Raw genomic sequence first — 16,014 nt, forward strand, 5'->3', positions numbered from 1 at the left:
ATATATATATAGTACGGGCATGCCCTAGTATTCACAATGCTGAGATACATTCGAGCGGAACGTGAAGCAGATTTGGCTCTGCATCTCGATAGCGTGAAGGAAATGATCCCTCTGTTTTTTTTTGCTGCGGGACATATTCACTATGCCAGATATGCCCTCGACTATTTGCGCTCAACACAGAACTTACCAGTTGATATCCAAGAGCATTTTGTTGATGGCAAACACATAATGCATCACAAGGCTGGTATATTCAATGGCGTTTGGACGGACATGGCCATAGAAACTACCTTCATGAGATATGGACATGGGCCATAACACCTATCGGACTCCTCGTGTCTGAAAACATAAAAAAAGATGTTTTGATGACGTTTCTATGTCAATTAGTAACCATAATATGGAGAAAAGAAGATTTGTCGAATTTTATGGTGGCCATCTTGGATTTTGTCATTTTCTTCAATTTCCCCAAGGGTAAGAGGTACTGACCCTAACGACCATTTCTCACCTAACCCCTTCTTGCTGGATAAAGTTTTTTTAAATGTTGATTATTACTCACAAGGGTTTATATAATAAGATCCAGGTGGAACTTATTATATAAACCCTTGTGAGTAATAATCAACATTAAAAAAACTTTATCCGGCAAGAAGGGGTTAGGTGAGAAATGGTCGTTTCACTGCCGGACTATGGTACATATTTATTTCTCAACATAATCACCATTGCAGTCCACACATTTCTGCCAACGTTCAAGTTGTTTTATGATGCCATCACGCTCGAACTTTGCATCCTGCTGCTGTAACCAGCTCTTCGCAAGAGCCTTGACATCATTGGCGGAAGAAATATGTTCTCCATGAAGGTGTTCCTCAAGTTCAGGGAAGAGATGAAAATCTGACGGAGCCAAGTCTTTTGTAGCAGTACTCAATTGACCATCTTTTACTCTCAAGATCGTAATGGTGCACCCAACTCTAATCTCCAGTCATATACAGTCAGTCATCCCTACTCTCATCTCCATCGCTTCACGTCCACAGTACTAACAACGTCGTGCTTCCCTCTGCCATATTGACTATACCTAGCACTGGTACCTCTAGTATCAGAATCACAATACTTCAAAACCAATGGTGGGAAGAACTATGGTGTGGACTGTGCTTTGTTTCATTACCCTGTGCTCACGAAGCGAAAATCAGGGTTAGGCATTCGGTTGGATATGCATGTGTGGTGGCGTGCATACATGTGACGTACGTGTCTGCATTTTTTATATTCATTTTTTCGGCAACCGATGGTCCAATTGACACACAGTTTTAACATAGGAGCGCCTCCGCCTATATAATTTTTTATTCATAATTATGACGTCATATGTTACGTGGTACAGGCGCCATCTTGGAAAAATCTAAAAACATTGCACCTCCATATCTCCGAAACCGCTCCATGGAAAAAATTGAAACATGGCTCATTGTAAAGTACTCCGCATGGGGAATAAGTGTTGTAATGATGACATCATTGGTGCCTTAATTATGACGTCATAGTTAGACAGGGACAACGCTTAGTCTGATCAGTTTGAAATTTATTTAGCGTGACCTACGCAACAATTATATTAGAAAGTATAAATGTATGATGTCATCGCTCACGTGGTCTGGCAGCCATATTGGATCAAAGGAAAAAACCCTTCTAAAACAGAAGGGTTGGCTCGCATTAAGTTTACTGCGCAGGGTAAGTATTCTATGAATTCCGTCTAGTTTGAATATCTTTACCTGTTTTGGTGAGAAAGACCAGGAGGCATTACTTTTATTACAAGTATATGTCTGTCTGTCTTTGAGCATGATATCTCAAAAAGTTGTGGATGGATTATGACAAAACTTGGTGGATGAGTTGGGTAGGTGACAAGAGCAAGCCGATTAGATTTTGATTAAGTCTGGAAGAAGATCCGGCCTATCAGTGGGATACAAAAGGTAAACTGTTCAGTGTTAAGCTTGGCAGAGGTACGCATTCTACCGAGTGCCGCTCTAGGTGTAAATGACCATGTGCCTTAAGCTTCTGACAACACAAAATTAATTTTATTCTTCTTCTTCACCAGGCATATCAGTTATTGTACCAAAATATTACCTTATAATTAATAAACACATTTGAAATGAATTGTTCTTGATGTACAATATACAAAATTTAATGTCATGGAAGAGCAAGGTAACAGAGGGGTATAAGCCAATTTGCAGTGACAGTGGAGCATTCAGACAATATGTGGATACAATAAGCAAAGAGATGTTATACTAATGCAGCAGGTAATTTTGTGAAATGCTGGAAGGTTTAGTGATACACAAATATGGATGTGTTGAGGGAAGTGAAAGGGCCCAAAGGGATGTGTTGAACCACAACCAAGTTCATGCTTGTGGTGTGTTATGCCACACTTACCGCTGTGGATTCGCAGGTGTTCTTTGAGGTGATGCTTGTACTTGAAAGCCTTCCCACACTCTGTGCACTTGAACTTGCGGTTCACCACGTTCTGGGCCCAAGCTTGTGCCTATGTTAGAACCCACCATGGTACAAGTTATTACCTAGTTTTCAACAACAAAACAGGAGATGAGTTATCAGAAAGTCCTAAGGACAAGAGAGTAACTTTATCTTGTAAGTCCCAAGTTCCTTGAATGAGTAACACCAATAAGTATGGTAATACCAAGGAAGCACCAGGTGACATTTTATACTTTGGTCAATAAATTGAACCTAGGCTAAAGAGCTCAAATACAAGTACACTACCTCTGTCTCTTCCTATCAGACTAAAGAGAATAACTGCTGCTATAACATTTACAATTCCATGTCTGTTATTTTTAACCCTAACTTTGTCTTTTTGTAACATTCTAAACTCCTTTCCATAGAATGAAAGCCCACAGATTGGCTCACCTGGTCTGATGGAGGTAGGTGTGAGGCAAGGTGTCTGTCAAGCTGTGAGCGATACATGAAGGTGCAACCACATGTGCTGCACACTAGCCCATCATGGATCTGTTCATGGCGGTTTTTTATGTGCTCCTTTAGAGAGGCAAGGCGACGGTATCCACGCTGGCAGTATGGGCAAGAGAGTAGTTGAGCAAAGGAGTCAGGTGTTCCTGGAGTTATCTCTGCTGGCAAAAGAGGATTGAGTTGAATAATAGTAAATGAGTGACCTGCTTTGGGTCATCAATAAAAAAGGAATTGTATAATGCATTAAGAAATATATAAAAATGACCTTGAAAACAAAGTAGAAGGTGCATATGAAGTAGGTGTTAGGTAACAGAGCTACTTTCTTTGGTAGGTCAACGAATTTGTCAGAATTATAAAATAGAAATATTGAGCAGGAAAATACCAGATCTTTCTTGCAAATGTCGTTGCCCTCTGTAAACCATCATATATTGAAAGAATAACTTGCTTTTAAGGAAGATTTAGTTTGCAAATATTGTTTGACAATATCCATTTTCTCCAAATATAATCACAAGCTTTTATAATATATATATATATATATATATATATATATATATATATATATATATATATAAAACAAATATATATTACAATATGTGTATATATACTGTACATGTATGTATGTATATATATATATATATATATATATATAAAACAAATATATATTACAATATGTGTATATATACTGTACATGTATGTATGTATATATATATATATATATATATATATATATATAAAACAAATATATATTACAATATGTGTATATATACTGTACATGTATGTATGTATATATATATATATATATATATATATAAAACAAATATATATTACAATATGTGTATATATACTGTACATGTATGTATGTATATATATATATATATATATATATATAAAACAAATATATATTACAATATGTGTATATATACTGTACATGTATGTATGTATATATATATATATATATATATATATATATATATATATTATATATATATATATATATATATATATATATATATATATATATATATATATACACACACACATGTACAGTATACAGTCGTGGCCAAAAATATTGGCGCCCTTGCACTTTTTTCAAATAATGCACTATTTCTTCCAGAAAATTGTTGAAATTAAAAAATATTTTTGTATCCACATACGTATTTCTTTGGTTTGCAATGGAACAAAAAAAAGAAAAGCTGAAAAAATTACTAAATCTTAGCTTGCTCCACACAGAAATCCTAAAATGGCCCGGACAATATTATTGGCACCTTTGAGAAGTTGTTAGAAATAATTAGATTTCAAGCAGGTGATTCTCCTTTACTTTGGAATTGAACTCACCTATGGTGAGTTGCAGGTGCCTGCAATATAAAAATCACTCATTCAACCAGTTTGAATGGAGAAAAGGAGTCATTCTGCTGTTTTGTGTCACTTTGTACCGCAATGAGCATGGAGAAAAGAAAGAAAACCAGATAATTCTCTGAGATCAGACACAAGATTCCGCATGGGGAATAAGATATGTTAATAATGATTTCATCGGTGCCTTCGTTATGACGTCATAATTCGACAAATACATCACTTATCCGATCATTATGAATTTTTTTTCTTTGCAAGTGTTGGTCCGATTGACACGAAATTTTCACCATAGGAGAGACTCCTTTATTTTAGATTTTACAGAGACTTTAGAATATTTTAATGATAATCTTGACGTCATAGGTCATGCGGTATAGGCGCCATCTGGGAAAAACCGAAAAAGTTGCACCTCTGTATCTCCAAAACCGCTCTATGGGAAAAAATTGAAACGTGGCTCATTGTAAAGAACTCAATATGTGGAATAGGTGTTGTTAACAATGACGTCATTGGTGCCACAATTATGACGTCATAATTCGACAGGGACAATGCTTACTCTGATCAGTTTGAAATTTTTTGAGCGTGATTTATGCAACAATTATATTAGAGAATATAAACTTATGATGTCATCGCTCACGTGGTCTGGCAGCCATATTGGATCAAAGAAAAAAACCTTTCAAAAACAGAGAAGTTGTCTCCACCAAGTTGACTGTGCATGGTAAGTATTCTATGAATACCATCTAGTTAAACCTGTGGTCACAGAGTATGTAAACGGAAAAAGGTCTCTTCCATGTTGTCTTATGTTGGGATCTGCCATAAGTTTGTGCCCGTTGTCTCTGTGCAGAATATAAAGTCTGTTATTGGTTGATTGGATGGCCTAGTGATACACACACTCACCTCTAAACTGTCTCGCCTGGATTTGAATCCCGACCCAGCTATAAACAGTCACCCCAGTGTTTCACATTGGTGTGCCATCCCTTGGAAGGATGTTAAACGGGCATCCCGTCTCCCAGCATTTGTTAGTGAACATTTAAGATTACATGGTGTTCGTCGTGAAGAGTCGGCGAACTATCGCCAGCACATTTGCCAAATTCCAAATTCCTACTATAACCAGCAGAGGGCGCTGGATCAGCAGCACAGCTGCGCCGTCAGCCAATGGGACGTGAACTGTATCATTGTTGTTATATTAGTTAAAACGAGAAACGTCTGCTCAAAAACAGCCTGGGGAGTGGGAGGCGGCAGGTTAGGAGGAGGGGATATTGGCGGAGGTGTGGCAAATATATCTTCTGCCATGGCTAGTACTTCCCTCTGTCTCCAGCAGGGTGTCAACAGATCATAAGTCATCTCACAATTCCTAAAGAGGTTTGGGAGTGTGACCTGACGCTGAGTACCCCAAGATGTATGCAACATTTGGTTGTATGCAACAACATGTATGACACTTATTTTATATAGTAGGATGGTAAATGTTTGCCTCCGTATTTTGTTGTGTCAATTGTGCCAATAGTTGCCAACATTGAGAGAAGAAAAAGCGGTACAATGGAAAGGATCTGCGGTGCGAGGGAGTGAAGTGACCGAGGTGTGGTGGGGTCTGCGATGGGTGTGTGTGTGTATCCCCTCCCATGGTGGGGAAATATTGTAATTTTAACCTTAAATCTGTACATTCTAAGACATTCCTTTATTCCAAATAGAAGCAGAATAATCATGCTTTTCCAATGAATTTAAGTTGTTACAACATGAAAATTTATCAAAAACTGTTATTATCCTCTCTGAGGTGTATAGATTACAGTAGATCTAGGCTCGCATCCATTAGTCTGTGGTGGACCCAATATGCATATAATGCCTCAAGAACGTCAGGTTTCCTCCATTTCATTTTAATGTTAATCAGCAGTAGCGACTGTTGAAAAAAGGTAATCATACGTGCTTGCGGTTTATAATATATTTTACCTGTATGTATACTGTAACACCAGGGGTGCCCCACAAAACTTCACGAAATATAAGCTATATATGCAGGTTATCACAGCTACAAGCAGTGACAAAATCCAGTAACCGGCTGACTGGGAAACGCACATTTAAATCACTCTTAAAAGATGAACATTGCGATTGGGAAACACACATTTAATGCTCTATTAAAATTTTAACTAGAGACCTTCCATCCATGACGACCACGGTTATATCAGAACGAGTTTATTCTTCATTCAGTCATGGATTGTTTAACCCCAACATGCGGCCATTGTTCAAAAATGGCGTAACACTTTTTATTTAGGGAGGTGTGTACCATGCACGCTGATGGCTTTGATTAGACCTTACTATTAATTTTTATTCGACATTGATAAGATTTTTCAGGGTCCATCATCTACCATATAAAATACAAAGTCAGTTTGTGTAGTTGTAGATGTCTGTCCCCCTTCATTAGGGTAGGTTTAAAGGCCAAACCTTTAACATGAATGTGGGTTCACTACCGTCTATTTTTAAGGATAAAACAAACTCGAAAAACATTTTCCATAAAGAGTAATTATGTCTCTTCTGTTAGATTTGTAGATGGTGGCTTGCAAACTGAACCTCAAGGGCAGTGTGCAGAAGCGTTTAAAAAAAAATAACTATAAATACAAAGCACAGGGAGATGAAATTCGCTGCATGTGATGTGCAAGTCGTGCAGAGTAAAACGAGTGTTCATTTACATCCATAGTAGTGCAATAAATAAAGAAGATATAAGCACATCTGACACTAGGCCGAGGCTTCAGAGTTTGGCACGCTCACGAGGGTGCACCATCGAATAAACCTCCAACCCGTCATTTTTGACGGGCTTTTTACGAGTCATGAATAACACTCGAACCAAACAAAGCCAATGAAAATCTGACTCTTCTGTGAGCCTAGATTTTGTATAGAGACACATGGTTCTTCAAATGAAGCTTAAGCTAGCTCTTATTTATTTTACTAGTGAGGTACCCGTGCTATGCACGGGTGGGAGGCCAGAAGCAATCAGACAATGCAGAAACGGTGAATGCTAAAGCATGAAACCAATAAATTCCACATTCCTGTAGCACCTTCAGTCGCACGTCAGACACAGACAGCAAGTTCGTGAAGGACTTCCATGAAAAACATACCCGTTGGCAAACAAACGGGTACGTTTGTTCCATACCCAGTCAATGGCGAATCTGCATATGGCGATCCGCAAATTCACGTTTAGAAAGTAGAAACCGTCATGGCATTTCGTCATTCACTTGAACTCTATATCTCTTTTTTCATTCCAAACAGCATAACTCCAATCACAAATGAAATAACATTAATATAAAAAATAAACTTTTAACAACATTCGTGACATAAACAAATATTTAAATCCTGATGTGAAGTTCCATACGGTTGGGTGAATACAATTACGAATTCAAAATCGTAATTGTATTCACTCAATTCCAATCATCAATTAATACTTCAACAAAACGATTAACACAATTAACGTTTAACGATTTAACATTACGATTGAATGACGGTTGTATTTGGATATTATCAAACCCACGCATTGCCGTCATCTGTCCACTTCCGCATTCGCAGCAGGTTCATAATTGTCATCAAAATCTAAACAGTATTTGTAGAATTTCAATAAAAGCCACATAACTGTTCATATCGGCAAATATTATTCCATCGTGTTTGGAAAAACTGGAAAATTGGAAAATTGGAAAACTTGGAAAAATTGGAAAAACAATATACGTATAGCCTATTTTACTCCCAGGGGTCCCAGGAATACCCACCCAAAATATCCTTGCGATCGGTTGAGCCATTTTTGCGGTACCTTCGAATGAACAGACGGATATTTGGTGAATTATAGTAAGATGAGTCCACTAAACGAATGTGCTATTGTTACAGCTACAGTATTAATGCATTGTCTCTGGACATGAAATACAAGTAAGGAGCACATCACAGGTATATTTTGTGGATTTCACTTACCGTGATCTTCTGTACTGCTCGTCTCCGAAGTGCCATTTTGAATTGGGAAGTCAGAGTACATGTGAAATGAGTTCCTCTGCATAAGAAAAGGTGCGATGCTTTCTCCCACTGCAAACTCATCTCCAGCCTCCAATTCCCTCCCAAAGTAGTCCTCCAGAATTCTGTCATCTGGAGTAAAAAGATGGGGTTTTTTTTACACTCACAATGGCTAATGGAATAATTTATACATGAAGTATAAACCACAAGCAATTTATCTTGGTGAGAGTGTGATGCCTCTGAATTAATATAATATGATTTCCCTTACAAATAACTTCAGTGCAATGGGAGGCCATTAGGCTCATCAAATCTCCACAAGAGTTGACAAACTGTAGTTGTTTGTCTGTGTTCTATCCTTTTAAAATGCAAAGTGTTAAGCAAGAAAGCAGCACATATAATGTCAGCACGTATGACCCCTCTCATATATTCTAAGTCTTCGGTGTGCCTCCATCAAGGTCACGTTTGAACAGCTGACCTTCCAGACTCAGAGCAGACAATCTTAACTATAACACCACCGAGTGTATTTGAGCTGTATAGTCTGGTTTCAATTTCTAATGGAATAGGATCGGACTACAGCATGAAGTCCTGGACCTTCAAAGGCAAGACATTGTATTATTGAGTATATCATCCTTTGGAGATGACGTTCAGCCATTTAGCACACTGTCTCAGCTTGGAATATTAAACCGTTTCTTTCTGAAAGAGAAATAAACCACAAAATATATGTATTGCTATCCTGGCCAAAGTAAAAATTCCTGCCTCCTGATTCTTCAGGCCAAATACTGTTGTAGCTAGAACCCTAATGGTATCAGATATAGTTCACTAAATTCTGAATAACTCGAGCTTAAGACGTCAACAAACTTTAAGCCTTATCACAGTTACAATGATAGTATTCATTCCAAGGTGGTTAAAACTAGAAAACCCTTGCGGAAGGACCAATACAAAGATGCACGCAAAAAACGCCATCAACTCTTGGAAATGTGAAATGACTGAGAGGATTTTGTTCAACTTTGAGAGTTTGGTACAAAAAGATTGATACAACTTTGACTTCCTGCCAATTTTTTGTTTTTTGACCTTTACCGTTTTCCTTTTCAGGGTTTTGTTGGTATTTGTTGTTGGTATGTGAATATATATATATATATATATATATATATATATATATATATATATATATATATATATATATATATATACTGTATATATATATATATATATATATATATATATATATATATATATATATATATATTGTTGCGGATCTCCAACGTCGGCTCTCCCCTTATCAAGAGGGGGTTAATCCCCTTCTCCTTTATCTGGCCGACGTGATCCTGAAGTTATCACGTTCCTTCCGGTCGGTGTTGAATAGGGTTGTTAGTCGAATTTAGTCCTATTACCTAATTATTAACACCGACCGTGAAGCAAGGAAATAACTCCAGCCCGAATCACGGATATCAGGTGGAAACGCCGAGCGGATAACGATTCACGATCCGAGCTGTTAACAATGGCTAACCCGATTATAGCGGTTGGGATCGTGCCACGTTTACCCAATGGAGAAAAGACTAGGACGATTGGATGAAGGAGAAACCAGGAAGAACAAGGAATTTATTAACAAATGTACAAAGAAGAGGAAAAGAAAGGAATGTACAAGGATGAGGAAGGAAAAGTACACAGGGCAGCCTTAGACAGTCTTATTCTATTCCCTGGACATGGGCCCGATCGCTCTCAGATTCGGTCTCAGACTTCAGACTCACGCGGGGATGCAGATAGTAGGGTGGAAGGTCCGGCGATGGCATTCAGGCTCCGGTCCGGCTCCGGTCCTTGACCCGTACCAGGTGATGAAGGTGGAAACCCGGCAGGCAGCTCTCCGCATAGCGTAGGCGCAAACGGACAATTATTATCACAGGGAAAGGGTAAGCCGGGCTAGCGCGACTTCGTGGCTCTGGGCCGCGTATGTAATATGTGTACCGCTCCCCTTCCCCAATGTCCCTTTGCACGCTGCAGTTCTCGGCAATGCGTGCCGTGCGCTCACCCTTTGTAAGCTGGTTTCCACAGCGCGTCTCTCCCTCTCGTACTCAACTCTTGTAAAGCGCAATTCCTTCAAGTCCTTTGTAATGAGCGCTGCTTTGTAAATCTTCTCATCAGTCCTTCGTAATGAGCGCTGCTGCGTAAGTCTTCTCATCAGTCCTCATGAGGGCTTTTCGTGCGCGGTTTTATAAGCCAAGCCAGCGAACGCTCTGGAAGCCTTAGCCACGCCCAGTCAGCTGATCTCCCCTCAGCCCTGGTTGGCTGGTGACGGCTTACCGGCTCCGCCTTGATGGCTGCGTGACGTGGCCGCACCTCCTCCCTTGCGCTCTGCCCCCTTTTTCGGGCTTTACCTTGTGGCAATTAGGCTGGGTTGAGCGAGCCCAAGGGCAGCGAAGGCTGCTGGCAAAGGAGCGTACCAAATTGGGAGGGCCGATGGGGTGCAGACTGGAGAGCGCTTAATGGCGTCGCTTGGAAGGGGGGCTGTCAAAATGAATGAAAGGGGCCTACTCTTATTTGTTTGACGCAACGCAGATGCAACTATTGGGAATGGCCTTATCTAAACACATACTAAGAAATAACTGACGTCCAAAGGTGACCTATGTGTTGCTTGTGTCCTATCTATGGGGTGCAACCTTTAATCTTTAATGATGTTACCTGTGTGGGTTCTCAAAACCGCAACAATATATATATATATATATGTATATATATATATATATATATATATATATATATATATATATATATATATATATATGTATATATATATATATATATATATATATATATATAAATATATATATATATATATATACGTATATATATATATATATATATATATATATATATATATATTATATATATATATATATATATATATATAATATATATATATATATATATATATTTATATATAATATGTATATATTTATTTACTTATATATATATATATATAGTTATGAATTTGGGTAGAGGAATATCTAGAGTCAGGTAGATCTGTATAGGTAGGTAACTCGACTGTCGTGATAGGGAATCTATATGTAATAAGTTCTGTGTAGCCCGGATATCGGTATAAGTGCGTAATTGTGTTCCCCGCCGCGAGGGGGCGGGGCATGCTAAATAGTACAGGGATTATGGATAACATTCCCTCGTTTGTCTGTTCCCTCTGTCGCCAATCCAGTGTCCATTATGGCAACACACTCATATCAACACTTAGATAGGTCCTTAGTGCACCACATTAAATAAATCCCCACCCTTACAAAAAGACTCACAGGAAAGACAAGCAGGAAGCGGCCGCGTACAACACCGGCGTGGGCGACAAACATCGTGTGAGGCAAGCTATAACCACACCCAGGGAACGTGTGATTGGTTGAGCGGAAGGTGCGAACCTTCGGCCAATCAGGGCAGAAGGCACCAAACGACGACTTAGGAACAGGTTGCCGGTTGGAGGAAGAGTGCCGGTGATGTCGGAAGGCGGGAAGGACCACGAAGAATCGAGGCTCTGGTTGGTGGCGCGCCAGAACTGACGTCACACCGTGCGTGACAAAACGTCTGGTTTGTGGGCATTTCGCCCCCTTCGTGTTGGAGATCGCTAGCTCTCTGTGCTTCTTCCTTCGTGTTGGAGATCCCCCTCCGTGCTTCGTGTTGGAGATTGCTCCTTCATGCTTCTGGCTCTCTCTGTGCTGGACTTTTGGAGGTCACTCTCTCTGCACTGGGCTCTTTCAGAGATCTCTTGGTTCTTCTTCCCTGCATTCTTCCCTGATGGTCGTTCACTTTCTTCCCTGCGTTTTTCCCTGGTGGTCGTTCACTTTCTTCCCTGCGTTCTTCCCTGTTGGTTCATCATCTTCGTGGTGCTCGGTGCTTTTGGTGCTGGGAGCGAGACTCGGCGCTACGAACAGACAGGACCTCGCGTGTGACTGATGCCACGGGCGTGAGCAAGGCGGACAGAGGCCTGCTTTGTGCCAACAACGGACCCTCCTTGCCTGCAGACTACAAACAGATAAGCATGCACCACATCTCACACAAATCCACGACGAACGCTTTATTTTATTAATTCATTTCTTTTGTCTCGTATTTGAAGTCTATGTGGGGACGTCCCAATTTAGAATTAGGTATTATCGTCGCGTTTCTTTGTATCGGGTTCCGTTCAATAAATCGTTTATTTTTGAACATTGAATTCGGGTTCGTTTTGAGTTACTTTCCTCCAGGATCGGAGCTGCCGTTGGGGCTAAAGGTACGCGCTTACCACTTCTTCCTCTTCATTCTGCCCCCCATGCTTTTATAGTCGAATCCGTCATCCAGCATTGCCTCCAGTTAGAGCCGTTCGGTCATCCACGGTCCTACGGTGTTAACCGGAGGGATTCGCACGACAATATATATATATATATATATATATATATATATATATATATATATATATATATATATATATATACTAGCAGAAGTACCCAGCATTGCTGGGCGGGGGAGGGGAGGGGGAGGGGAGGGGAACGGGGGGGGGGGAGCGAGCCCCTTGGCAAAGCGAGCGATTTTTTTTTTCATAGCGTCATAGCGTTCATAGCGTTCATATCGTTTCATAGCATCATAGCGATTTTTTTTTCATAGCGTTCATAGCGTCATATCGTTCATAGCGTCATAGCGTTTCATAGCGTCATAGCGATTTTTTCATAGCGTCATAGCGTCATAGCGGTCATAGCGGTCATAGTGTCATAGCGTTTCATAGCGTCATAGCGATTTTTTTTTTCATAGCCTCATAGCGTCATAGCGTCATAGCGGTCATAGCGTTTCATAGCGTCATAGCGATTTTTTTTTCATAGCGTCATAGCGTCATATCGTTCATAGCGTCATATTGTTCATAGCGTCATAGCGTCATAGCGTTCATAGTGTCATAGCGTCATCACGTGATCGCTCTGAGCGAATCAGCACCCACCTGCTCTGATTCCGTTGATTCCATGCGCTGAAATGCGCTGAGGTAAATATGAATAAAAAATATGGATCGTCAAATATTTTGAGTTTGGCCATGTACGTCCCACGCTGAATGGCCATGTCTATGTCCAATATCAAGCACGTAAGCCTCTCCGTTTAGGAGTCTATCGGTAACATTACACACACACACACACACACACACACACACACACACACACACACACACACACACACACACAAACTGTGTTTTATATATATAGATATCTCCCCCTGTATGTATATATATATATATATATATACATACATTCACGTGAAAAAGTAAGTACACCCCATGTAAAGTTTTGACTTTTTCAACATATTTCAACATACAGCTATTTGATCTTCATTTCAACAATATTGATAGATAAAGGTGATATAATATAACAAATATCGTGAAACATTTACATTTTGTAGTCCATTGTATAATTTAAATAAACATAAATGCAAATTTCGCATGTGGAAAAAGTAAGTACACCCTTGGCTCTAATAGGTGGTATTGCCCCTTTTGGCAGAAACAACCTCATGTAGGCGTTTCTTATAACTGTCTACCAGTCTCTGACATCGACTGGGAGAAATTTTTGTCCACTCCTCCATGCAGAATTCTTTCAGCTGTGCGATGTTTGAGGGGTTTCTTGCATGCACAGCTCGTTTCAAATCCCCCCACAACATCTCGATGGGATTTAGATCCGGGCTTTGACTTGGCCATTCCAGAACACTCCATTTCTTTCTTTTCATCCATTCCTTGGTGGATTTACTGGTATGTTTAGGGTCATTGTCATGTTGCAAGGTCCACCTTCGGTTGAGCTTCAACTTTCAGACAGATGTACTCATATTATCCTCAAGCACCCTCTGGTACAATGAAGAATTCATAGTGGATTCTATGATGGTGTGCTGCCCCAAACCATAATATTTCCACCACCATACTTTACAGTTGGTATCAGGTTCTTGTGGTCAAATGCTGTCTTTGGTTTTTGCCATACATGTCTTCTGGTACTGTGGCCAAATAGCTCTACCTTTGACTCATCTGTCCAGAGCATATTGTTCCAGAAGTGCTGGTCTTTGCCTAGATGTTCATTGGCAAACTTTAGTCTTGCCCTGATGTTCTTTCTGGGAAGCAAAGGTTGCGTCCTGGCACACCTCCCATGTAGATCAAATTTGTGCAGCCTCTTTCTAATGGTAGACTCATGCACTTTGACATCAACTGTGGCAACAGCTACCTGTAGGTCCCGTGATGACATTCTGGGGTTCTTAGAGTCTTCTTTCAGCATCTTGCGGTCTGCTCTCGGACAGAACTTGCTGGGGTGGCCTGGCCTGAACAAGTTGGCAGTTGTTTGGAATCTTCTCCACTTGCAGATGATCTTCCGGACAGTCGAATGATTGATTTCAAATTGTTGGAGATCTTTTTAAATCCCTTCCCAGACTCGTAGGCATCTATAACCTTCTTTCTGAATGCCTCAGAGAGCTATTTTGATCTAGGCATGGTGACGCCGCACACTTCAACAACAAAGAGCAAACCAAACGAAATGTCTGAGGTTTAAATAAGACAGGTTCCTCCAAGATCCTCTCTAACGATGTTCTAATCATTTGCACCTGAGCTGGTGCACCTGATTCTAATTTTAGGTATTTGAAGTAGTGATAAATGTAGGGGTGTACTTACTTTTTCCACATGCGAAATTTGCATTTATGTTTATTTAAATTATACAATGGACTCCAAAATGTAAATGTGTCATGATATTTGTTATATTATATCACGTTTATCTATCAATATTGTTGAAATGAAGATCAAATAGCTGTGTGTTGAAATATGTTGAAAAAGTCAAAACTTTACATGGGGTGTACTTACTTTTTCACGTGACTGTATATGTATATATGCTAGCCTGACTCGGCGCGCTCCGCATGCCTAATCACACATCGTTTCAGAGAGGTAGGCATCTTTGACCATTTCGGTGTCTTTTCGGTCTTCATGGTGTTTTGGGTATTCAGGGTCTTTTGGATCCTTTGGGACTTTGAGGTGTTTTGGGTCTTCAGGGTCTTTTGAGTCTTTGGTGTCTTCAGAGGCTTTAGGGTCAGGGTCTTAAGGGTCTTTGGTGTCTTTTTGGGTCTTCGGGGTCTTTTGGGTCTTTGGGGTATTTTGGTCTTCGGGGTCTTTTGGGTCTTTGGGGTATTTTGGGTCATCAGGGTATTTTTGGTCTTCGGTGTGTTTTGGGTCTTCGGGGTGTTTTGGGTCTTTAGTGTGTTTTGGGTCTTCGGGGTGTTTTGGGTCTTCGGGGTGTTTTGGTTATTCGAGGTGTTTTGGGCATTCGGGGTGTTTTGGGCCTTCGGGGTGTTTTGGGTCTTCGGGGTGTTTTGGGTCTTCGGGGTGTTTTGGGTCTTCGGGGTGTTTGGGTCTTCGGGGTGTTTTGGGTCTTCGGGGTGTTTTGGGTCTTTGGGGTGTTTTGGGTCTTCGGGGTGTTTTGGGTCTTCGGGGTGTTTTGGGTCTTCGGGGTGTTTTGGATCTTTGGGGTGTTTTGGGTCTTTGGGGTGTTTTGGGTCTATGGGGTCTTCAACAGTCTTTGGGGTCTTTTGGGTCTTCAGTGTATTCGGTGTATTTTGGGTGTTTGGGGTCCATTGGGTCTTTGGGGTCTTCTGGGTCCTTGGGGTCTTTTGGGTCCTCAGAGTCTTTTGCATCTTAGGGTATTTTGGGTCTTTGGGGTCGTTTGCGTCTTCAAGGTCTTCAGGGACTTTTTAGTCTTTTGGGTCTTTGGCATCTTCAGGGTATTTTGTTTTTTT

General features: G+C 40.2%; 1 protein-coding gene across 3 annotated transcripts in view; it reads right to left on the minus strand.

Annotated features, from left to right (window-relative positions):
• LOC137416824 (zinc finger E-box-binding homeobox 2) overlaps positions 1 to 16,014 on the minus strand; it is a 157,573-nt gene that overhangs the window by 23,978 nt on the left and 117,581 nt on the right. For all 3 annotated transcript variants that reach the window (XM_068102479.2, XM_068102481.2, XM_068102480.2), the window contains 3 exons: positions 8,227 to 8,394; positions 2,884 to 3,098; positions 2,398 to 2,506 (listed from right to left, as the gene is read on the minus strand). In XM_068102479.2, the coding sequence (XP_067958580.2) occupies positions 2,398 to 2,506; positions 2,884 to 3,098; positions 8,227 to 8,394 (492 nt within the window). The remainder of the gene's footprint in view (positions 1 to 2,397; positions 2,507 to 2,883; positions 3,099 to 8,226; positions 8,395 to 16,014) is intronic.

The sequence above is a fragment of the Myxine glutinosa genome, chromosome 7 (genome assembly GCF_964187855.1).
Source record: "Myxine glutinosa chromosome 7, kmMyxGlut1.1, whole genome shotgun sequence".
NCBI lineage: Eukaryota > Metazoa > Chordata > Myxini > Myxiniformes > Myxinidae > Myxine > Myxine glutinosa.